Source organism: Vombatus ursinus, unplaced genomic scaffold (genome assembly GCF_900497805.2).
Source record: "Vombatus ursinus unplaced genomic scaffold, bare-nosed wombat genome assembly UNPS02004337.1, whole genome shotgun sequence".
Classification (NCBI taxonomy): Eukaryota; Metazoa; Chordata; class Mammalia; order Diprotodontia; family Vombatidae; genus Vombatus; species Vombatus ursinus.
In genome coordinates this window covers 107,467-132,182 of record NW_020944115.1, presented here as the reverse complement: position 1 = coordinate 132,182, position 24,716 = coordinate 107,467, and the positions used below count along the sequence as shown (strand labels likewise).

At 47.1% G+C, this 24,716-nt stretch overlaps 1 protein-coding gene across 1 annotated transcript in view; it reads right to left on the bottom strand.

Annotated features, from left to right (window-relative positions):
- Window positions 1–13,993: 13,993 nt before the first annotated feature.
- Window positions 13,994–24,716, bottom strand: part of LOC114022948 (putative bifunctional UDP-N-acetylglucosamine transferase and deubiquitinase ALG13) — a 45,863-nt gene continuing 35,140 nt past the window's right edge. Inside the window, exons 25-28 of the mRNA XM_027835404.1 lie at window positions 21,804–21,941; window positions 17,801–17,841; window positions 16,122–16,380; window positions 13,994–14,927 (exon numbers count right to left, since the gene is read on the bottom strand). Coding sequence (XP_027691205.1) covers window positions 14,653–14,927; window positions 16,122–16,380; window positions 17,801–17,841; window positions 21,804–21,941 — 713 coding nt within the window. The 3' untranslated portion in view covers window positions 13,994–14,652. The remainder of the gene's footprint in view (window positions 14,928–16,121; window positions 16,381–17,800; window positions 17,842–21,803; window positions 21,942–24,716) is intronic.

Sequence of the window (24,716 nt, the reverse complement as noted above, 5' to 3'; positions counted from 1 at the left end):
TACTGCTGCTGACTGCCTGGGTTCTCTCCCTGCATGGATCTAAGGTGCATCTTACCCTGTAATCCTAGGCTCAGCAGACTGCTCCCAGACTGAAAGCTCTGTCCATACCAAGGCATGGGTGGGGTGGGGTGGGGTGGGCTCAGTGAGGCTCTAAGTTGGCCAACCCTCTGCAAGGACACAGTTAAAAGGTCGAGACTTCATGAGTCACCAGTCTAAACTGGCTGGCCTTTGTCATCAATGGGGCACTCAGAAAGAAACCCGTATAAGGGCACAACCGTGCACAGAGACCATCTGAACAGCCAAAAGAAGTCCATGTCTTCGGATAGACAAAGACTTTGCGAGAGATTACACAGTACAATTTGGGGGAGGGCAATGACTGCTCTTTTCCCCCTTCAGAAAGAGGCCGGGGATATTGCAATATAAAGTTATGTTGATCTTATTTCACATTGGATGAAAGGTCAGCCCAGACCTGGGCTGTTGGCAACCATAGTTACTTGTTCCAACATGCTGGTCCTGTGGCAGATCCCACGGGAGGTCCTGCCCTCCTCGGGGGCTACTTCTCCATATAGCTAGGTTTCAGTGTTTATTGATTAGAAGGATCTCAGAAGGAAAAGCAAGGCTTTGTTTGGTTAGCTTTCCATGTGGAGGGGAAGGGGGCCACTAAAGAAATGGAGGCCCAATAAGTGTTTCTAAAAGTCTAAGGCTCCAGAAAGTCCATTTCATATTTTCAAATCCAGGATTCAAAATCCATTTCCACTTCATACGACATGCATTAATATGGCATTGTTCTATACAGGAAGAGATACCCAAGAACACAGCAGCTATCTGACCCACTGGGAGGTATGCTCTTCAGTATTCCTTAATGCTCCTTGTGCTCCTACTCTCAACGCCTGGTGCATAGTAGGCACTTAATAAATGTTCCAAATAGGTCTGGACTCCCCTTTGGAGAAGACTGGAGACTCCAAATGCCTGGAGCAGACTGCTGGGATTGGAAATCTCCATCCTGTGAAGTGTGTGAGTTGATTTTTGGAAACGACCAAATGTCATTCTGAGACATTTGGTGGATAAAATGGGGGGAGGGGGATAGAGATAGAGTTTCGGTCCAAAGGGAATATGGCCAGTAAGTAACAAAGCTGCTGTTCTTGGGGGTGCTTTGCAAGTTATCCCCAAAGAAGGCAGCATCAGAGGCATATGTGAGCATATCCCTCAAAGGGATTCCTCTGGCAGACAACCTACCAGTGGCTGGACCAGGCAGGGACTTTGCAAATCGCCAGGGCCTTGTATTCCTCAAGTTCACTTTGAGGTTGCTCTTGGAACATGTTTTTCCACACAACTAACATTATACATAAGGACTAGTTTCCCCCTGTGCTGATGGTACTCATAGAAGCCCTTGGAGTCCTAAGTGGAGGCTCAGAGCAAAATGACTGCAAATGCTGGGTTGAAATGGGAATTATTGAAAGGGAATTGATGAAATCATAGAATGAGAGCAGAAGAGGGGTCAGAGGCCATCTAGTAGAACAGAGGAGGAAACTGAGGCCAAGAGAGGAGACTAGTCCAAGTTACAAAGCAGTGGTGTCAGAATCTGAACCCTAGTCCTATGTTGCTAAAATCCAGCCCTCTTTACACTACACCATGTTGCCTCCATTATACAGGATTGGTGACCAAAACTATCCCCTCCCCTCAGTATTTTGTTTTTGCTTTTGTTTCTTGTTAAAAAAAAAAGAAAAAGAAAGGAAGGAAGAAAAGAACAAAAGAACTCAAAACCAGCAGTAGCATTCAAATAGGTAGCTAACAGCAAAGCCCTGTCCAGGAGTTTTTTTCTTTTTTTTCTTCAAGAATTCTCCAAATGGGTTTGGAAATGCTTTCTCCTCTTTCAATGGGACTATATTTTCCATCCTCTCTGAGGCTAATTTTCTAGTCAAGAAGAATGAGAGAAGGAAAGCGGGCAGCTAGGCTGTAATTTCAAAGGCTGTCTTTCAAATCAATGCCCAGAGAAAGACCAGGGTTCAGAAGGTTCTCAGTGGGCTGGTCTTACCTAGACTCTTCCTGGAATCACTAAGGCTTTTCCCCATTGTGATCTCAGAGACACAGAAGAGCTTGCTGGCAAAGATTTCATCCCTGATAAGAGAACTGATCCAATAGGACTTGCCACTAGAATACCAGGACTGTTTCCCCAACAGCCCTTGGAGAATAAGCCCAGAGAAGGTCCTGATTATCTTACAGCATGGCTAGTCAGTCTGTTGCAGCCACACACTGATGTACACCAGCAGCTTTTGGTGCTTAGTGGCTCTACTTGAGCAAACCAGCCTGGCTGAGAGGAGCCCAAGGGACAGCAACATCAGGTGCCACCCTACCTCCCCAACTCCAGCTAAAAGGAAGGCGGGACTGAAATCGATGAAACCCTGCTTTAACCAACAGGGACGCCATCTTGACCCTTTCGAGGCCCAACCACCGCCACCACCACCACCACCACCACACACCGCACAATGTGCGGAGGGAAATTTGAAATTGACACACCTACCCTCCAGATGGAGCTAACCAAAAAAGGGCCACAGAAAGTAACCCCAGAGGTGTGAAATCATGATTTAGGTGTTCCAGGTTTGGGGGAGTCAGGGGGTCAACAAGTTTTATTAATTTGTATGTTTATATTGTGTGGCCTGGGAAAGGGAGGAAAAGAGACGAGGTTTCATTCATTAAGAATTCTCTTTTCCTGGTCCAGCTGTCTCAGTTTCACGGGCACATATAGAAAGCCTGTCTGCATGAACTTTATGGTACAACCTTTGTTTCTGAGCCCAATGATGAGGAAGAGAGGTCAGGTATGTTCATCTCAATGACAGCTTGGCATCATGGGCTACTCCTTCAAAACCTTCATGTTGTCTCTTGGAGAAGCATTATTTGAGTAACTGTAATTTTTGTTCCAGTACTTTCTGTAAGCAGTGCAAAGTTAACGTCATCCTTAAATATAAGTGTAAAAAAATGAAAACTTCTAAAAGAAAATTATTTATTTTGTGTGTATTTTTGGATTTGTTGTGAACTAAAACGTGAAGCAGCTACTTTTCCCTCTTGGGATGCCAAGTGTCCGGTCCCTCCCTTTTCCAATGTAAGCATTCATAGCTGCCTATTGATAATAAACATTCATGAATGGCAATTTGACACAGTGTCTTACATGGTAACTAGCAAGGAATGGGGCATATGTTGGCAGAAGTGACCTGAGAAGGGGAGCTCTGTGAACACTCTTCAAAAACTCATTTCTCCCCATTATCCACAAGGCCTGGATTTCAAGTGTTGGGAGATTTCATTAGTATTCATAAAGTACTTTGAAACTCCAGAAGGAAGGCAACTCTATGGTCATAAAGCTGGATCACTGCAATACTGGGAAACTTCACAGGTCTCATCTTAGACGTTTATTCCCCTTTATCGGGCATCCACAATGTATGCTCTACTGTACTGACCCAGTCTATGAGACACAGACAGAACACACACACGCACACACACACGCACACACGCGCACGCACGCACACCCCCACCCCCTCGGTTAAGCCGGGCGCCCCAAGAGTAATTTTGGGTAACTACTAGTGTGTGCTGCTACATTTCTTGTAAACTCAGAACAGACTAATTCAAACGGATTGTCCCACCACTGCTCCACAGCAATCACGTTTTTCCATTTATTTCCTGGTTAAGGCATTCATGGACTCTACAAGTCCCCAGGGGGCTAATTCGTGCATGGTTACTGAAATCTCTGCCTAAGAGCTCTGTGATCTCATCTCTGGGGGCAGCTTCACGCACCCTCTCATCCTGCACCATTCTTGATCGTCCATAGAGAAGCTCTCCATCATGCCTAGCTGGGGGCCCTATGGGAGGCTATACCACTCGCCACTCTCCTCTGACCACCCTTCAGCTTGTCAACATCCTTTCTGAGCTGTGGTGCCCACAGAAATGAGATCACCCATGGACAGCACTTTATGAAGTTCTTCCTCACCACATGGAAAAAAAAAACCCAACCCACTGGGAGAAAAGCCCTCTTGAATTAGGCCCTGCACTAATGGGTACAGACAGATAAGAGTCTATAAGGTTAAGGAGCTAAGACAAGTCAGTGGCCTAGGCATGAAGTCCAGGTGTCCCCACCTGGCAAGGAATGCTCAGCAAGGCCTGTAAGGAGCACAGAGGCTGAATGAATGAGGACTGCCCAAGCTGCTCTACTTGGCAAAGCTGCTATAGCCATTAGCCTCATCTCTATGTTACTTCAGACTGTCCAGGTCCATGGAGTATAACTAGGTCCAATTCCAATCCAAGGAACCCTAACCCTTCCCCAAAATGAGAAAGCTAAACAGATAGGAGCTGATTTTATGAAAAAAAAAAAACAATAATAAAATAAACCATTGGTTATTTTGATTTTAAAAAAAGAGAAAAAAAAAAAGCAATTACCAGTATCAAAAATAAAAAAGGTGAATGTACCACCAATGAAGATGAGATTAAATTAGTAGGAGTTATTTTGTCCAATTTTATTCCAGTAAATCTGATAATCTAAGCGAAATGGATGATTATCTACAAAAATATAAATTATCCAGATTAACAGAAGAAGAAATAGAAGACTTAAATAACCACTTCTTAGAAAAAGAAATTGAATAAGCCATTAATGAGCTCCCTAAGAAAAAATCCCCAGGACCAGAAGGATTCACAAGTGAATTCTACCAAACATTTAAAGAACAATGAATTCCAATACTATATAAACTATTTGAAAAAATAGGTAAAGAAGGAGTCCTATTAAATTCCCCTTCTATGACACAAATATGGTTTTGATACCTAAACCAGGGAGAGCAAAAATAGAGAAAGAAAACTCTAGACCAATTTCCCTAATGCATATTGATACAAAATTTTAAAATAAAACACTAGCAAGGAGATTACCACAATATATCACAAAGATCATACGCTATGACCAGATGGAATTAATACCAGGAATGCAGGTTGGTTCAATATTAAGAAAACTCTCAGCAAAATTGACCATATCAATAACAATAACAAAAAAATCATGTTATCTCAATAGATGCAACAAAAGCTTTTCACAAAAATACATTTCCCATTCCTGTTTAAAAAAAAAACAAACTAGAAAGCATGGGAATCAATGGAGCTTTCCTTAAAATGATAAGTAGTGTCTGTCTTAAACCATGAACAAGCATTATCCATAACGGGGATAACGTGGCTTCTTCCAAGGATGCCCATCATTACCACTGTTATTCAATATTGTACTAGAAATGCCAGCTATAGCAATAAGAGAAGAAAAAGAAACTGAAGGTATTAGACTAGGCAATGAGGAAACAAAAGTATTATTCTTTGTGGATGATATGATGGTATACTTAGAGAACTCTAGATTAGAGTCAGCTAAAAAAGTAGCTGAAACAATTAACAACTTTAGCAAAGTTGTAGGATATAAAATAAACCCACGTAAATCATCAGCATTTCTATATACTACCAACAAAACCCAGCAGGAAGAGAAAGAAAAATTCCATTTAAAATAACTGCAGACAGTATAAAATACTTGGGACTCTACCTACCAAGACAAACTCAAGGACTACATGAACATAATTACAAAACACAAATAAAGACAGATCTAAACAACTGGAGAAATATTAATTGCTCATGGGTAGGCTGAACCAATATAATAAAAATGACAATTCCACAATTTAAATTTACTTATTCAGTGCCATACCAATCAAACTACCAAAGAATTATTTTATAGAGCTAGAAAAAATAGTAAAGAAATTCATCTGGAAGAACAAAAGTGTCAGGAATATCAAGGCAATAAATAAAAATAAATGCATTGGATGCTGGCCTAGCAATACTAGATCTCAAACTATATTACAAAGCAGTAATCAGCAAACCGATCTGGTACCAGCTAAGAAATAGAGGGGTGGATCAGTGGAATCAATTAGGTACACAATACTCAGTCAGCAAAGCCATGAATACAAATCCCAGCTGTGATACTTCTTAGTAATGTGACTTTCGGTTGAGTCACTTCACTTCCCTGAGACTCAGTTTTCTCATTTGCAAAATGAGTATAGGAATATGTGCAATGCCCACCTTTAAGCTTGTTGAGGCAAAAGTGGGAGCAGCACCTGTGGTTTTTGTCTTTGTCGATTCAATCCAGTTCCTTACATGGGACCTGGCACACAGTAGGTGGTTAACGCATGCTTGGTGAATCAAACTAAACTTCTCATTTTATTCCATACCTACAACCTTGTAGATTTTTCAAGGCACAAAACAAAAAACCCACTGAGCTTTGAAGAGTTAAAGAAAAAGGTCATTTGGGCACCATCAGCATCTGCCTCTTCCCTGGATCCATGGTGCCTCAGGTCCACTGTTCTGGTAGCTTCATTTCCATAGACCAGATCTCCCTCAAAGAGATTCCAGTAGGTACAAAGCCTGGGAAGATGTGCCACAACCATGATAGGAGCTTGTGGAATGTTCTGTGTGGAGCCTCAGTCATTGACAGGGCCTTAATTTGTCCTCTCCATGTGAGGGATCTTCCCTGGCCATCATTTCTTGCTACAAGACTAAAAAAAACTTTATAAAAAATTTCTTAGTAATGGACTTTAAAAACAAAAGGTTTCCTAAGAAGATGACAGCTCCTCCTAAGAGGAAGCCTTTTATCAACGCTGAAACCATGGCCACTGACATTGAGGAACCCAGACTCGTAGAGTGAGATAAAATGAGGGGCACACAAAGTTTGCAGGGCCTTCCTCCCAGGACTGTCGGGATGCTCAAATGAGATAATGTTTGTGAAGGGCCCCGATGTCAGTTGTGTGGTTACGTGTAGGAGGCATGATTAATTACCATCTTTCTTATTTGAGATCCGGCCCCTTCTCCACTACACCACACTGCATTCCTGAAATACTGGTAGTGATAGCAAAGAACCCAAAGACAAAATTCCAGGTATCAACATAGGCAAAGAGGAGATGAAAACTATCCTTATTTGCTGACAACAATGGCTTACTTAGGAATCCCAAAAGCATAAACAAAAAAAAATACCCTTCATTTCAGACAATTAATAGCTTCTATAAAAATTAAGATAAACCCAGAAAAGTCAATGACATTCCTATGTGGGAATAGCAAAATCTGGGGGGGGGGGGTGTTCCATTCATAATAACTCTGAAATGCCTAATGTAGCTGGGAGTCAATCTACTAAGGTTAACTCAAGACATACAAATATGATGACAAAATAGGCTTCACAAAAACAAAAGAAGACCTTAAGTCATCAGAGGAACAAATCTGATGATACTCCCTCATTTCATTTATAGATTTAGTACTATGCTAATCAAACTTCCAAGAAGATGCTTTAAAAGAGCTGGCTCAATTAATAACAAAATGCGTTGGGAGGAACCAAAGGTCTAGAATCTCAAAGGAAATAATGGAAAAAAGCCAAACTGAAAAGGGAATAACACTTCAAAGTCTCACTTTCCATAACTTACATACTGATGAGATACATCAGCAATAATCATCCAAACTATTTGGTATTGGTTAAAAAATTCCAAAGCAGGGCAGTGAAAAAGCCTCAGATACCCAGGGAAGATGGCGGCACCAGAGGCCAAAGGAGAACCCTGCTCTCCCACGTATTCTGTGACAAAAACTGACAGAAAGGTACCAGCTAGAACATCGATGGAGGAAAACAAGAGAAACAACATTAAGTCTTCTATCCATCACAAAAAGACACCCAGAAGCCTGTGGGGTTCTGAGACGAGATGAGAAAACACACTTCTGCCTCTTCTTCATAGGAATGGGACCTAATGGTGGGTCATTTCATATACTGGCAGATTTGAGTTAGTTTTTCTGAATTGCTTCCACCTGTCTTTTTCAGTCTTTGTTACAAGAGGGAGTTCTCCAAGATGGTTGAGTGGGAACAAAAGATATCAATAAAAATTAAAAACTAAATGGAAACACCAATACCACCAACCAAAAAGGCAAAAGTATCCTTATTTTCAAATAACACGATGGGTTTATTAGAAAACTACAGAGACTCAACAAAGAAACTGAGACGATTAGTACCTTCAGTAAAGTAGAAGGACACAAAATAAATCCACACCAGTCAGTATTTCTACATAGCAACAATAAAAACCAGGAGGGAATCATAGGAGCAATCCCATTCAAAATAACTCCAAAATGCATAAAATATATGGAAGTCAATCTTCCAAGCCTCACTCTAAGATGAGTGAGAAACAAAACATGAGTGAGAATCAAAACATTCTTCATAGAAATAAAAGACAAATAATTGGAGGGGTCTTCGTTGCTCATGGTCGGATCATGCTAATGTAATAAGTTGACACTGCTTGAATTAATTTATAGATTTAAAGCTATACTAAACTTCCAATGAGTTATTTTACAGAGCTAGATGAAGTAATAAAATTCATTTGGAGCAACAAAAAGTCTAGAATAGGGGTGAGGAAACTGAGGCCTCACGTGGCCCTCTAGGTCTTCAAGTGTGGCCCTTTGACTGAATCCAAACTTCACAGAACAAATCCCCTTAATAAAAAGGATTTATTCTGTAAAACTTGGACTCCGCACCCAAGGACCTAGAAGGCCACATGTGGCCTCAAGGCCTAAAGGTTCCCCACTCCTAATCTAGAATCTCAAGAGAAATAACCAAAAAATAGTAGTAAGAAAGCGGGAAGCACGCTTACTAACTTCAAATTATAGCACAAAATGATAATCACTAAAACTACTTAGAACTAATTAGTAAAGTAGATCAGTGGACAGACTAGGTAAATAAGAAGCAGAAATAATCAAACTCAATATAAGCTATTTGGGATGATGCCCTATATGATTAGAACCACTGGCAAAACTGTTAAGCCATGTACAAGAAAACAGGGTTAGACTAACCACTTACAAAAAGCTAGGTGGCACAGAGGATAGAGCACCAGGCCTAGAGTCAGGAAGACCTGAGTTCAAATCCAGCTTCAGATACTTACTAGCTGTGTAACCCTGGGAAGTCACTTCACCGTATGCCTCAGTTTCCTCATCTGTAAAATGATCTGGAGAAGAAAATGGCAAACCATTCCGGTATCTCTGCCAAGAAAACCCCAAATGGGGTCATGAAGGTTCAGACACGATGGAAATGACCCAATGACAACAAGCCACTTACATGGCAGAGCACAGTAAGTTCTCAAGTCTGGGTGCCTAACATCATTAAAAAATGGGAGGAAAATGGAGGGAATCTCACCATTAGGACTAAGCAGAATATTCTTAATCAACAAAGGGCCAGAGGAGATGGCAAAAGACAAGAGACAATTCTGACAACATAAAACTGAAAAGCTTTGGTACGATGGTCTAATGCAGAAATGGCTGAGGGGAGGAAAATGTGTTTAGTGTGGATCAAGGTGGAGGATGCAAATCCTCACTTTATCACAGCTAACTGATAAAGATCTTTAGGCAAGAGCTACAGGGAACTGATACAAATACTAAGTCTGAAAGTCATCCCCTAATAGTTAAGGATACAAAAAAGAAGTTCTCAAAGGAGTGGCAATCTGTGAGCAACCCTAGGGAAAAATGCTCCAACTCACCAAGAAGAGCAATGCACATGCAAACACCTTACACCCTGCAAGTTGTCAAAAGTGAAAAAAATATGGAAACAATGTTGGAGAAGCCGAGGAAATAAAAGCACGTGGATGCACGTGCACTGTTCACAGAAATGTGAAGGGGACCGACCATTTTTGGCAAACCAAAAAGAAAAAAAAAAGTGCCTCCCAATGTCTCACACCCTTTAAAGCAGGTGATCTCATTGCTAGGCACATACCCCAACAGCAGCTAGTAGGTAGTACAATGCGTAGACCATTTGGCCTGGAATCAAGACCTGAGTTTGAATCCAGCCTCACAGACTTACTAGCTGTGGGACCCTGTCTGTGCAAGTCACTTAACCTGTTTGCCTCAGTTTCCTCATCTGTAAAATGGGGTTAATAACAGCATCTACCTCCCAAGGTTGTTTTGAGGCTCAAATTATAAAGTAAAGCATTTAGCACATAGTAAGCATTACGTATATATTAACTATTATTGTTGTTATTATTATTACTTAACCTCTATTTGCCTCACTTTTTCTCAACTGCAAAATGGGAATAATAACCATGCCTACCTCACAAACTTGTTTTGAGATCAAATGAGATAATATTTGTAAAAAGTCTGAGCTCATATAAATGCTTATTCCCTGCCCTTATAGCCAAGGTCAATCAAAGACACAGAGAAAGGTCCCTGGCACACTAAAATCTTTCTAGCAGCACTTTCTGTAGTAGCAAAGAACTGGAGACAAAGTAATTATTCCTCACTCAGAGAATGGCTAAACGAAGTGTGGTAGACAAATATTCCAGCCCTTTAAGAAATGGCGAATATGCAGAATTCAGAGCAGTATGGGAAGACGCATGTGATATGCTGGAGAGTGAAGTGAGCAGAACTAGGAGAACAGCCAATGAGAACAACGCAAAAGCTGACCACCGGCCCAGACGACAGACGAGAAAATGAAGCTCCTTCCTTAGATGAGGGAGCAGGATGTGCTGGGTGCATGTGTGCTGAGGTACCATGTCAGTCTGTGTGGGGAACATGAAACGTATTTGGAAATGAATGGTGTGAAGAAAACTTTAAGGACCACGAGAACTCCAAAGGGGCCAAGAAAGAGCAAAACCGTCAGGCCCCGATACCTCCTTACTCCAGAAGGCCACAAAATCAGAATGCAGGCCAAGGAGTCACATGGTCCTACCAGAATATTAGGAAGGCTAAAGCAGTGATGAACTGAGATTTACAATAAATATGCAGGCCAATGAGAAGGATGTATTTGAGGAAAGAGGAAATTCAAGGAAGGCACAGGAACCACACCAAGTATGGCTAATCTCTAAGGCATCATGGAGAATACAAGAGGCCTGGAGATGGGCAAACGAGCCCAACTTAATTTAACAAAGGGAAGATGGCCGATAGGCTGGCAAGTTTGCCAGATATTCCTGGGAAACTTCTATTACATGTTATTAAAAGTGGTTTGTGAACACTTGGAAAGGAAAGAAACGAATACCGTTGTTCAGTCTTTTCGGGGTCTTTGTGACCCTGTTTAGAGTTTTCTTGGCAGAGATACTGGGATGGTTTGCCATTCCCTTCACCGGCTCATTTTACAAAGGAGGAAACTGAGGCAAATAGGGTAAAGTGACTTGCCCAGGGTCATACAGCTAACAAGTGTCTAAGGGCAAATTTGAACTCAGGATGATGAGTCCACCTGACTCCAGCCACTGCAGCGCCACCTAGCAGACATGAAATGAACATTAGGAACAGAGAACTGCCTCTTCAAGAACAAGTGGTACCAAACTAGCCACGCCTCCTTTTGACAAGGGTCAGCTAGTCAGGGCCGCAGTCACACTCACCTTAGGCAAGGTCTCCTTCACAGGACTGAATTCCAGAAGACCACCTTGATCCAGGCAGCCAAGGAGCTGCGTGCCCCTCCCCCTCCCCAAGTTAGGTGCTCTGGGAATTGCTGTGAAGGCAGTCTTCAGGGAAGCAGAGGCAGGAGCTGTCTCCATCTGCATTCTCCCAGCTCTTTCCCGTGGGCCAGAGTGCCAGCTCTCCCCAGCCTAGACCACGGGATTCCTCAATGCAATCCACAGCATGCCTGAGATGCTGCCCAATGGATTTCTGAAATCTCTCGTAGATCCTGGTGACCAGCTAGAGCTGCCTACTGTCAGGTGGATTAGGAACTGTCTACCTGTACCTGACCGCAGCAACCATTGCAACGTATGACCAGTGCAGCAAAATCGCAGAGGGCCCCAGGTCTCTGCACAGCAACATTCTCTGTGGCTTGGACAGAGAAAGGCATAAATGAATGTCGTATCACATCAGCGACTGACCCGAAGCGTGTAGGCCCGTTACAGACCTGTCTAATCTTCCACACTCTGCCTGGCCAGCCATACTGGTGGATTCGGCTATTATTCACACATGGTATTCCACCTTTGCATTGCCCACATCCCATGCCTAAAACGCTATCTTTCCTCACCTCCACCTTCTAAAATCCTGGGCTTCCTTCCAGACTCTTCTGCACTGCTGTCTTCTGCAGGAGACAGGAACTTCCCTGATCCCCTCCCCCCGGGTTACCTTGTACCTGCTTTGGATGGCTATTGGATGGGCCACATTCAGCCCCCCACTCCCAGGACACGTGAACTCGGGGAGGGCAAGGACTTCCATTTGTTTCTGCACCTCCAGCTCCTTGCACGCACGTAGCGGCACTTAACAAATGTTCATTGCGAGCCTTAAAAGAGTTATTTCCCTCCCCACCTCAATCAACGTGATCACACGTGTGAAGTTTTACTATAAACAAGAGGCCTCTATGCCCTGCAACCTCTTTATAAGGTGTGAACCCCTTTGATTGGGCAGAAAAACCTGCTAGACAAAGCTCGGGAGGCCTTGTGGGGGAGGCTCTCCTGGCAGGTGGAGAGGAGGGAGCTTGGGCCTCTCTCCCTACCCCCCAGGCCCCTCAACCAACCCATCAGGTCTACTGGATCTGTAAGAGACAGTGCATCCAGACAGGGGCAGACACATGCAGCCAGAGACGAACGGAGACGTAGAGAGACACTTACCAAAGGGAGAAGGCAGTCCCACCAAGAAACACTGCCCCCTATGGGCAGCTAGATGAGAATTCTCCCAGGAAAAGAACTTGTAGCCACACAGGACCAGGGGTCACCAAGCACCGTCTGCCCCACAGACCTGCCTTTCTCCCCAGTGTATTCTAAGTTGGAGTCAATTCTTCTCACAGACGCTATTTGGAGGAGAGGGACTCCCCAGTTCAAAGGGAGGAACGTTTTGTACCAATGGTTGTTACACCGTCTTAGTAAAGAAATACCCTTACTAAAAAGGGAATTGTTTCTACTGGCTGATTGTTAATAGAAAGCACTCTGGTAGAAGCTATTGCCCGATATTTGGGGAGCTCTCTCCACAGTGTTACAAGTCGTCTCTAAGCATTAGTCCCAGAACTTGAAGGAGCAGCCACCCTCTGGGGCCCCAAACTGCAAGCACAAGTTGGGGGGGGGGTAGTCCCGAGGGTGTTAGAGAAGGCTGGCATGAGCCAGTATGTGTGCAAGGGAAGATTCGAATCTAGGGCTTCCCAATTCCATCCTCAGCCCCCTCCCCAATGCTACCTCTGCCACACTCATTAAGTATTTGAAATGCTATTGACTTACAGGCCCACCCTCCAGCCGGTCTACATTTGGCATTTAGTTACTGCTAGGCACGTGTCCCTGGAATCCAAGCAGGTGACCTTTGCATTAGAACCAGGCCTTCCCACCTATCACGAAATGCCGAGCTCTCCAATCCACTCTTCCCCCCAAACCCTCATTAAAACCCTTGGTAACTCACCCCAAAGAACATCTCCTATACAGCCTCTGCCCAAATACGTAGTGTCCTCTCCCCCCAAACTTCTCCCACCCACACTCACGGCCACACTTCCTTGGAGGAAATTTTTTACAAAGACCTCCTCCTCAAAAGGCACTTCTGGTTCCCGCCTTTCTATTCTTCTTTCCAGGTAATTAAATTCATTCTGTTTTGTGCTAGCGCCAGCGGCATTTCTGGAGCCACTGTGTGTGAATGGTCTTCCGGATCTCGGTTGGCCACATTGGTCGATCAGATCCCACTTGCATACTTCCTTGCCTGGTTGCTCAGCTGACTGCACCCCCTCTCCCATTTCCCCATACCTCCCTTTCCAATTCATTTATCTGAGAGAATTCTCTTTTGACAGGGGTGAAGATGAGCGATGAGGAACGTGGTTCTTGCCACCATCCTGTTCCAACTCCCCCAGGGCTACGAAGCATCCAAACAAAGAACTTCCCAGTTGGCCGTGCACCCACTCTCCCTCCCACCAATGGTATGTCGACCTCCATTATCGTTTATTCTCATTCATTTACTCAGCTGCAACCCAACACCAAGGCCCACCATCTCTCCAGAATGCAAACCAGGTCTGCCACCACAAAAGAAACCCACACTTTGGCAATTTGAATGCTTTTTTAATTCACTAGTCTGAGCAACACAACACAAACCGATCGTCTCTCTGGGAGGGAGACGTTTAAGGCACTCAAGGAGACGAGTGGATCTGTTCTGCTGCTCCCGTAAAGGAACGCTGTGTGCCTTCCCCAAATTAGTGTCACAAACCAACACAATTCAGTCTAAACAGTAAGCAGCATCTGAAGGCTGCAAGAGGTAACAACTGCCCTTCTGGAAAAGTGGAGTCTGAGGCAAACCTAAGGCTCATGGGGCAATGGGGCCATGCCACCAGCCTGAATGACAAGTAAGGCAACCTGAGTGGTCTTTTTCGGGAAGAGCTCATAGCGAGACCTTCACCAATTCTAGCGGGCTAAACAAGACCAAAGAAATAGCTGGTGTGACCCAAGGCCAGTCAGCTGATGCCAAGGGGCCTCAAGGCAGCTTAGGAGAGGACAGCTGAACGTGATGCTGGGGGTTCAGCATGCAGTCAAACCTCAACTCTCCAGGGGCAGCACTCTAATAGAGCTTAATCTTTTTGTAAACTACTAACATGAATTCAAAGGAAAACCATCTGAAAGCAAGAAAGCAACACCAATCCTTAGCCAAATGTTTCCCACATCTCATGGCAATGTAAGCAAAATGGCAGTGGGAGTGCTCTGCTCGACCTCACATGTTTGGAAGAGAATAGTGAGCTGCAGCAGGATTTGCTGAGGGAACATAGCTCACTGGAGGCACTTGGCCAGGATTCAGAGCACCATGGACTCGGGGCGAGGTGCCACATGCACCCATCTGATGCCATGGAGCAGCATAGTGATAAGCAGGGACCATGGAAACACAGGGATCGTATCCTTGCAGAGCATGCTGGCCGTAGGGATCTGGCATAACTGGATAGTAGACAGGCCCGGTGGGTGGTGGTAGCTGGTCAGAGTTTGCATAGACACCTGAAGGACACACAAATCCCACATAAGCCAGTCAGAATAAACAAAGACACTCACTGCAGATCCAAATCTCACAGCACACAAAGGGGCCCAAACAATTCCTTCATTTCAGCTGCGCACAGGGCAAGGCATGTGACACGTGGAGTCGGAAGACCAGGCTGAAAATCAGAACTCTGCCACTTACTACGTGCGACCTTGAGTAAGCCACTTAACTCCTTCCAACCTCAGTTTCCCCAAAGGTTAGACTAGCTCAGGGTTTCTTAAAATTTTCCCACTTCTTAAACTGTGGGTTAGGGCTGGTTTAAGAAGCGCTGGACTAGTTGACCTCTACAGGCCCATCCAACTAGAAATCGATGACCCTCTATCAATAGAGAGGACCAGGGCAGTTCCAGCAGAAGGGATTTGGGGAAGAGGAAGGAGATCCCAGCAGATTCTTGTGGAGGCAGACTGAATTTCCATGTCCTCACTATCAAATACACCCCTAAGAATGGGTCTTTACGTCAGTGGATTCAGAATGCATAATGTTTAATCCACGACTCCACAGGAATAGTGCTGGTAAGGGCTGTTATCTCAAGATCCAGCAATAGTTTGTATCTTGGTGAAACTTTTTTCTCCCCTAAGTGACGAGCCATCAGAACAAGCCAAATGTCGATAACTTGGCCTTAGTGGCTACAGGCATCAGGGGAAAAAAATGCTTCCATGATGGGGATAAAGGCTTGGTGTAAACCATGAGAGGACTGGGGCTGATTTAAAGACAACTGAGTCTCTTGTAATCAATTGCATTAAGAGCCAGGGGCCTCCCATTTGCGAGGCCCAGGAAACTCCCAACGTCAGAGGTCCTTTGGGGCTAACTTTGACCAGTGCCTGTCCGTGAGCTGCCCAGGCTCTAGTAAGCATAAGAAGGGGGCCTTGAGCCCAGGTCTTCTTGACTCCCAGCCTGACATGCTGCCACAGGGAATTCTAAACTGGTGCCTCATCAGCTCTTCTTTGGCTCCAACAGGGCCCCAGGGATCAGTGCCCTCTGACCTCAGGGTCTGCCGGGAAGAGCAAAGGGTCGAGGGCCGAGGGCAGCACTAACATCCCGAGTCACGGCCCTCCTTCACGCTGTGTTAGCCCTGGCGGCATTGCCCCCGACTCCCAACATGCAGGCACAGCACTGCAGCAGGCACGGGGCGCCAGCTTCACTTTGGGCCCTACCTGCCACAGCTCGGCCTCTTGCATACTCACTGCCAGCTGCCGTTTCGGGAGGAACCTGCGGGTTATCCGCCCTCCCCAGGTCACTGTACACCTGAGACACTGCATGGTCGGCCACCGGCACATGTTCGGGATAAACAGGGTAAGCTTCCAGAGGAGCCACATGCTGAGAAGGCATCGGGGGTGGTGGTGGTGGTGGCTGCTGTTGTTCTTGAAGATGGGGCATATAGACCACAGACTGCCAGTAATTCTGATGGTAGCACTTAGGAAAGGGGAGAAAGGAAGAGCTTTTTAATCTTCCAGAGCCCTCCTGTGCCGACGATGACAATGATGGCCACCCCCGTGAATGGACTGTAAGGGCCATGAGGGGAGGAATAACCCCAGGGGACAAACATGGAGCCCCAGCCAGCCCCCCTCCCCCACCCTTGCCAGGAGATGATGAAAACTAAGGAGGGCAAAAAGCTCCAAACACAAGGGGAAAACCGCTTCTTGGATAATCCTGTTATTCTCTGGCGCAAGTCCTGTCAAGTCTACAGAGGAATGGAGAGAAGGAGCAGCCCCACAGAGCCACCAGAGCCTATAAGACAAGCCGGCAAACCAGCAAAGGGCTGGAGCAGCAGGTGGTGGCGAGCCTCGCCAAGGCCACTGCTTCACGGTTAGCCCCCCGGGCCGTTCACAGGGAGACAGACAGAGGAATGAGTAGAAAGAAAGTCGCTTTCTGCCCCCTCCAGACAGGGAAGAAGCTCTAGAAAAGCATTGCAATTGCCCCCAAGAGCACAGAGCCATCCCCTCCCGTCTCCTTTCCTAGCGATCCCTTCAAAGCTGGCTGCTGCTCACGAGCCCAGGAGCTTCCTCTCCCTCACTACTTAAGAGCCTTCCTATCAGTTCTATGATTAAGGCACTGAAAAGAACATGTCCTCTGCCAGTCACGAAGGTAACTCTGGATTGCAAAGCTTCATGGAGGCAGGAAGACCTGAGTTCAAATTCGACCTCAATCAAACACTTGCTAGCTCTGTGACCCTGGACAAGTCACTCTGTGTGCCTCAGTTTCCTCATCTGTAAAATCAAGATAACAGCACCTACCTCTCAGAGCTGTTGTGAGGATCAAGTGAAATCATTTGTAAAGTGCTTAGCACAGTGCCTAGCACACAGTAAGTGCCATATAAATGCTTGTTTCCTTCCCCGCCTCCATCCCTTCAGACCACTAGACTTGGGAGTCCAGAAGGCCTGGGCATAAACCCTCTGACAATTTACTGTGCCACTTTCAGCAAATCAGTTGACATCAATTACCTCATTCGTAAAATGAGGAAATAATTCTATACTACTACTACGTAATAATAATACAGTAATAGTGTGCCACTATTACCGTTGTGGAGCTCAAGAGAGAGACCATACCTCAAAGCTCCGGAAGCCTGAACACGCCAGATAAACACCACTTGGCCTTGTTCCAATTTCTCTGGGCCCAAAGTCAAAGAGCCCACCAGAAATGTGAGCAGGTCCAGCGGCCAGTACTGCAAAAGCCAACCTGGCCCCAACTTGGGCCTAGGGCCTGCTTTCCCCCAAGGCCATGGTCGCTAAACCACTTCCTAATGCCTAGCTTAGCTTGCTAAGGAGAAAGCAAACAAGTCAGAAGAGAGGAAAAGCCTTCAGCACGGGGCCAAATATGCCCCAAAAGTTCTTACCTGCAGCCCCAGGTTAAAATAATACTGCAATACCTTGGTATCTGCAATATAAAGAAAGCGGCTCGTGAGGCATGCATGCCAACCCCAACTTCCCAACCCAAAACAAACAAGGCCCTTGGTGCTTTCTCAAGGAAGCTGACTTGAGTGCTGTCTCCCAAATCAATAGAGCAAAACTGTGCATTAATTATCCCTAGGCTTTAGAGCTGAGAGTGTAGAGAAGCCAATTAGCTGAGCTTAACTCTGAGATCAGAGCTGTTCCTTAGCTGTTCCCCAGGGAGAGAGCTCCAGCTCCCCAGTTTTGTTACTTGTGCAAAGTGCTACCAAAAGTACCAAGAATGCCAAGAGCATCAATCAGCAGCTCCCAGCAGGCTGCCCCCGGCCAGGCCTCAGGGCCCACAGGTCTACAGCTGGCACCGTCCTGGTGGGTGTTCCTAAGCAGAGCTGCCAAGACCCTCACGGCATCCCCGAGGGGGGAAGAGAACACTGCCTTGGGGTACAAGAGCAGGATGGACATGGAATCAGGGCACAGCAGCCAAGGAAGTAGCTTCCTCCTCCAAGGAACGGTCCCCCACCTCCAGGCCTGTGAGGGCAACAGCCCAATGCTAACCTCCACCACTACCAAGTTGCAGAAATCCAGGTCAGAAAAGTCTTTTTCTTAGTTGGCTCAACCAATTCTAACTGTACCCCTTTTTTATGCAAATCAATGCAAAACAGAATCATGCCAAGTCCTTAAGGGAAAGAAACTGTGGGAAAAGTGAAGAGTTCTCAAGCAGAAAGACAACAGTGAGAGTCCAGAGGGCAGACTCCACTTCTCTGCCAGATGGTGCCACCACAATCAACTGAGAGACCCCAAAAATGCTGCTCAGAGTTTACTCAGCCCTGCCCAGGCTGGCCCAGAGGCTAGAGCAGGGGTGGGAAACCTTCAGTCTCAATGTCACATGTGGCCCTCTAGGTTCTCAAGTGTAGCCCTCTGACTGAATTCAAACTTCATCATTCAAAGGGCCATACTTGAGGACCTAGAGGGCCACAAGTGGCCTCGAGGCTGCAGGCTCCTCACCCCTGGGCTAGAGCAATGACCTGCTGGTGGGGTCTGAATAAGGAGGAGACCACCAGAACCAGGTGGGTTATACACTGGAGAAGGAGGCCCATCACAAGCACCAACCACATTCTTGGCTTTCCTGGGCCTGACCTTGAAGCCCCTGGGATCCATCTGTTGTTCCTGGGCTCACGTTACCAAGGCCCAGTGAGCGGAAGGGACTGGCCCAAAGTTCCACAGGGATGAAGCGGCAGAACCCGCCGGTGCAGCAGGACTGCAGCACGTGCTCCGCTCGAGTATGCCCCAAGTGAGAGGTGGCAGCAGCAGCACCATGCAGCAGGACCCTGGGCAGCGGAGTCAGCAGATTTAGTCAGGCCTACCTAGGGGCCAGGGGAATGGCAGACTATTCCTAGGTAACGGGAAGCGTCCAGGTAGCAGAGAATCAAACAGCAGAACAGAAGGATGGGAACCCACAATAACTGGGCACCTGAGATGGCAGGCCAACAGTTAAGATGCCCTCATGCTATTCTGCCAGAGCACACAGGGCACAGCAAAACAGGCCGCTAAGCCCCAAGGCAGCCCCAGACCTTGCCCTCGAGTGAGGCAAAAACACCCCCTGATTATACAAAGCTGACGAGAGGGCAGAGTAACATAGTGCCTCCTGCCAGCATTGGTATCAGAATGCCCTGGGATCACGTCCTGCCTCTGACACCGGGCTGGGCAACTGTAGACAAGCCTTTAAGGTCCTGACTCCTCTTCTAAATGAGGGGGGTTGTACAAGGTCAAGAACTTCTATTCTAATGGAAGAGACGGTACATGCATAAGCCAGATTGAAGAGCTAAAAGGGTGTGTTGGAGGGCAAGGTTCAAGGAGCTGAAGAGATCAGAAAAGGCCCCTCCAGAAGGCAGAACCTGCTTAAGCCAAGTCTGGGAGAAAAGCAGGGATTCCAAGAGGCAGAGGCAGGCAGGCATGGGGGCAGCCAGAGCAAAGGCAAGGAGATGGGAAATGAAGCATTGTCATGTGTGAGGAATAGCAAATGGGCTGCTATGTCTGTAGTGTGTAAGAAGAATGGGAAGGGGGCAGGTGGCTAGAGTTTTAAAGTGCCAGAAAGAAGAATTTCTATTTGATCCCAGAAGTAATGCAGAACCATGAGAGTTTAGTGGGTAGGAGAAAGACATGGGAAAACCTGCCCAAATCACTTGGGATGCTCAGTGGAGAACAGACTGGACCGGGGAGAGACCTGAGGCAGGCAGACCCGGCAGCAGGTTCCTGCTGTACGTGATAGGACAGGTTAGAGATGAGGATCTGGGCCAAGGGGCAGTCATGAGTGAGGAACCAGCATGTAGGTAGCAGAAGATAACATACAGACAGAAGAGACAAGGTGTGGTGTATAGGGGGACAAAGACAGAAGGGGAGAGAATGTCAGAGGCTGCAGTATGGGGTGACCCCCTTGACAGTCATAAAGAAGATGGGGGAAGGGAAGATGAGAAGCTGGTTTTGATGTGTTGTTTTAGGAAGAGCTGTCTAGTAGGCACCTGGTGATGTGTGACAGAGGAAAACGAGATCCGGTACATAGGAGAAGGGGAGAAGAGGGAGCTCTCATGGAATGGTCTCAATTTCCAGTAAAGAACGAGGCCCAGTCCTCAATTAAAAATGTAGAGGAAGGTGCCACGGGAAGCATGAAGAGCGGTGTACTGAGTGGGAGAGATCGCCGTCTCTGGATCGTCCCGGCCTCTCGATCAGATCTGTAGTGTGAGAGCAGGAGTGGAGGATGGCAGCAGCGAGAATAACCCGGGGTCGACAGTTGGCAGGGCGTAATCATCGATGAGACAAGAGAGCAGAGCAGGGTGGAGCGTTGAGCTGAGGGTCAATGCGGCCAGTGAAGAGGGGACGGCCTCAGAAAGAATGAAGGGGGAAGGGATTGGAAGGCCACGTGATGGCATTAGGAGGGCCTGGACAGCGAGGTCACAAACACAAAGAAGCCCCATGGAACTGCATCACTCGTGGGTAATAGCGAGAGCAAGGAAAAGAGGCCTACGTCCCAGGAGGCAACACACAACCGAGCGCCCAGTGAGAGGGCAGGCGCTGTGGCAGACGGAAAGACTGAGGTGAGTACTGAATTCATGGAGAAAGGAGGAACAACGGCCAGTGAGCCGGTAGGTAACCACCACCAGGATCTGGGTTGAGATGATCCACATAAACCCCAATCGAGTGAATCCCAAAGGAGAAGGATGTTTAGTCACAGTGGGTGAGGGTGCACGTGGACATGTTGATGACAAAGAACAGGGAACGTTTCAATCCCCACACTGGTGAGTCTACTGAGATGAGAAGGCACAGCTGGGCCCCTGGAAAGCAGGCTCGTCATCCAAGTCTCAGTGAGTGCCAGAGAGAAAATGAAAGGAAGCATGTCTGTCAGAATGGAGGCAGCACAGAGAGCGTAGGTGTGGAGGGGGACGCTTGGGGAGCACAGCAGAGCTGGAGGGGGAGAGAGGACATAACTGGGGTCTGGCAGGGGAGGGAAGGGTGACCTTTGGCAGGTCACTATCTCCTGGATGGGGAGAGTCCAAATGGAGGATGACTAATTGCGCTCTTGAGCTAGGACCTTCTAAGCCACAGATGGCTTAGGATCTGGGGTGGCAGAGGGCTTTCCGGCCCACGTGGATGCCCTTCCTGGCTGTGCCAGATTCAAAGCAGTCCTAAAATCCCGCTGCAAGTGCTCAGGGCACACTGGTGGCCACAAGCCTCTCCCCATCCCCGAGAGCCCCGGGCTGCCTGAGTGTGCCATGGAGGAGACTATTACATCAACTGAGGAAGTGGAAGGAGGACCTGGGGAGATCTCCGCTGAGCGTTTCAGAAGAACTCCCTGCTGGCTTGGCTGCTTTTTCTATGCCCCAACCCCCAAGTCACTGGTTTCCAAGGAAGGTCTCTCAGCAGAATGAGGTCTCAGTGGAACCCCAACCTCCTTACCTTGAGGTAGGTCGCTGCCACTTGGGTCACACGAATAAGGCGGTGGCATGGGGATGCCTCCAGGTTCTCCCATCTCATTGGGTGGGCCAGTTGCAGCCACAGGAGCAGGGTAGTAAGAGAATGTTGCTGATGGGATCACTGCGATGAAGCAATGAGTCATGGTCAAGCTCTGCCTCCCGGGGGGGGGGGGGAGCAGTCAGTGGGCAGAGGCTCCTCCTCCAGGAAGCCTACCCAAATTCTCTTGTTAAAAAAAAAAAAAAAGCTCCTCTTGCCTTTTGTTTTGATAGCAAGCCTTTCTAAATATCCCTCCCCTTCCCCACTTCCCACCTTAAATGAGCTTTCTTTTTAATAAAGAAAATCCATCAAGTGAAATTAAGTGACATCCAGCAGAGTATGCAATATTCAGCACCTGTAGCTCCTCACCTCTCCATTGAGAGACTCACATGATCCTAGACATAAAGTCCCAAGGAACCTTGAAGAACTGGGAGGTTAAATGACTTACCCAAGGTCACTCAAGCAGTAAAGCGGCAGAGGCAAGATTCAAAGCCAAGGCCTCAGACTCCATTTCACTACACATTATACCTTCATCTCTTCTCTGGGACCAAGAGAAGGGTTGGGGCATAGAAATTGCTCATGGATTTGACCCCTGCCCCACTACTGAGCTGATACACAGAAAGAATATCTCCAAAAAACAATAAAGCAGACTTGGTCGAACCTAAAACCTTCCAGATAAACCAAGCTCATGAAGGTTTGAGGGAATTACAAGTTCATCAAGAGTGAACAAAATATCCTACTGCAGCCAACAAAGCAAGATGGGCTGCATTAAGCAACGGGGTAAGGTGGCACAGTGGACAGAGCACACCAGGCCTGGAGTCAGGAGGACCCGAGTTCAAATCCAGCTTCAGACACTTCATAGCTGTGTGACCCTGGGCAAATCACTTAAACCAGTTTGCCTCAGTTTCCCCACCTGTCAAATGAGCTGGAGAAGGAAATGGCAAACCACTCCAGTATCTTTGCCAAGAAAACCCCAAATGGGGTCATAAAGGGTCAGACACAACTGAAGAATTGAACAGTAACAAAATGGTAAGAGTTCCACGGTGCTCTGTCCTGGCCAGAAGACACCCAAGATGCTTAGTTCTAGGTGCCCAAATTTTAGGAAGGACACAAAGAAGCCAGAGCATACCCTGAAGTACCTCGGGAAAAGCAGGCGAAGTAATTGGGAACATTTGCCCTGGACAAGACTCAGGAAATGAGAGCCATCCTCCAGCAAGTGAAGGCGGGGGATCAGTCTTGTTCCACTAGGCCCCAGGAGGCAGGACCAGGGCAAGGTCATGTGTGGGGGAGGGGAATCTCAGAGAGGTATGATCTTGGCTCGACATAAGGAAAAATTCCCCCAAGAATCAGAACTGCCCCAAAGTGCAATGGGCTGCCTTGGATGGTAGTGAGGTACCCCCCACATGCACAGAGTCTGAAGAGCAGGCCTTGCATCTGCCCAGTCCAGCAGGCCTTGATTCCAGTAACAGACCACATGGCCATTAAGGCTGGGGCCCATGAACAGCTCTACTCTGATCATTTTCTCCCAATCTTTTAAAACAGTAGAAAAAACCCTGCTTATCGCCAGCCCTTGCACAGAGAAATGGGTGTCATCTGCCGTAGACAGTGACATGGTTTAGACATTTAGAAATCCCTGGAGAAGCACTAGAGGCCTTAGGGATTTGGTTTTTTCCTCCAGAACAGCTTCTGGCTTCTCGGACAAAGCCTTTCTCTCCTTTCTTCTCAGGCAGCACTCGAGGCCCAGCATGGAAGAGCAAAGCCCTTAGAGACAGGTGTTTAAAGACTGTGACATGTGGATGTGATCTCAGTGGGAACAAAAGAGCCATTAGTCACAGGCCAAGCCACAGCCCAGGACTCTCATGGGCCCAGTGGAGTCAAGGGCAGGAAAGAACACGGAAGGGTCATTTCATCTGAGCCCACCTTCACTCCCCCTAAGTGCCAACAGCACCGATGAAGCTGTGAAGGAAAAGCTGGCAGCAGAATCCCAAGCATATCAGGGGAGTGAGCACGGGCATAGCTATTCTCAACTGAGTTCTCTGGGATCACTCTGGCGGTGAAGCCATCTCTGGCACGCCTGCCGGTGGGCTGGGTGTGTCACTGTCCAGTTACGATCCCATGTGAGATCAGGCCTTTAAGACAGTAACCTGCCCTGCCTGCCTCCAAGACAAGGCCAGGAGCTTGGATATACAAAGGTCTCGGAGCAGAAAAGCTGCCGTGAACTTTGCTCTTTAGGAGAAGCCCCAAACCAAACTTGTCCAAATCAATTGTGTGTGGCTGGTTTCCTGGGCTACGGTGGAGAAACAGCAAACTTGAAGTAGACTAATGGAAGAGGCAAAGCCCCCGCCTCCCCAGCAGCTTAGCATCAAGGGAACCAAAAGACTCCCAAGAAAGGCCTTGCAAACCTTGGCACAGCTTTGTAAAAAGGGCAGCACGGCGGCCCACTGCATCATCATTGGCCCTTGTGATCAAGGCAACAACAAACCACCAGGGAAAGGGCCCAACACTCTTTGGGAGATATGGACATTTGAGAAAGATTTCCTGCATGAGAGATTAACTTAATTGGGAGCATCTAGAAGCTTCACTGATAAAGACAGATGCACCACGGGGTGCCATGACATGGCTGCCATGTGCCCAGCGGTAGATTGTGACAGACTTAGCCAAAAGGTCCCACAATCAAAACCCAAAGCAGACAAGCCACTGCCACAGGCTCTTGTAAAGCAGGCAGCCAGGAGCGGCTAGGAGGGAGAGTGGACAGAGCACCAGCCCTGGAGTCAGGAAGACCTGGGTTCAAATCCAGCCTCAGACCAGACACTTGACACTTACTAGCTGTGTGGCCCTGGGCAAGTCACTTAACCCCAA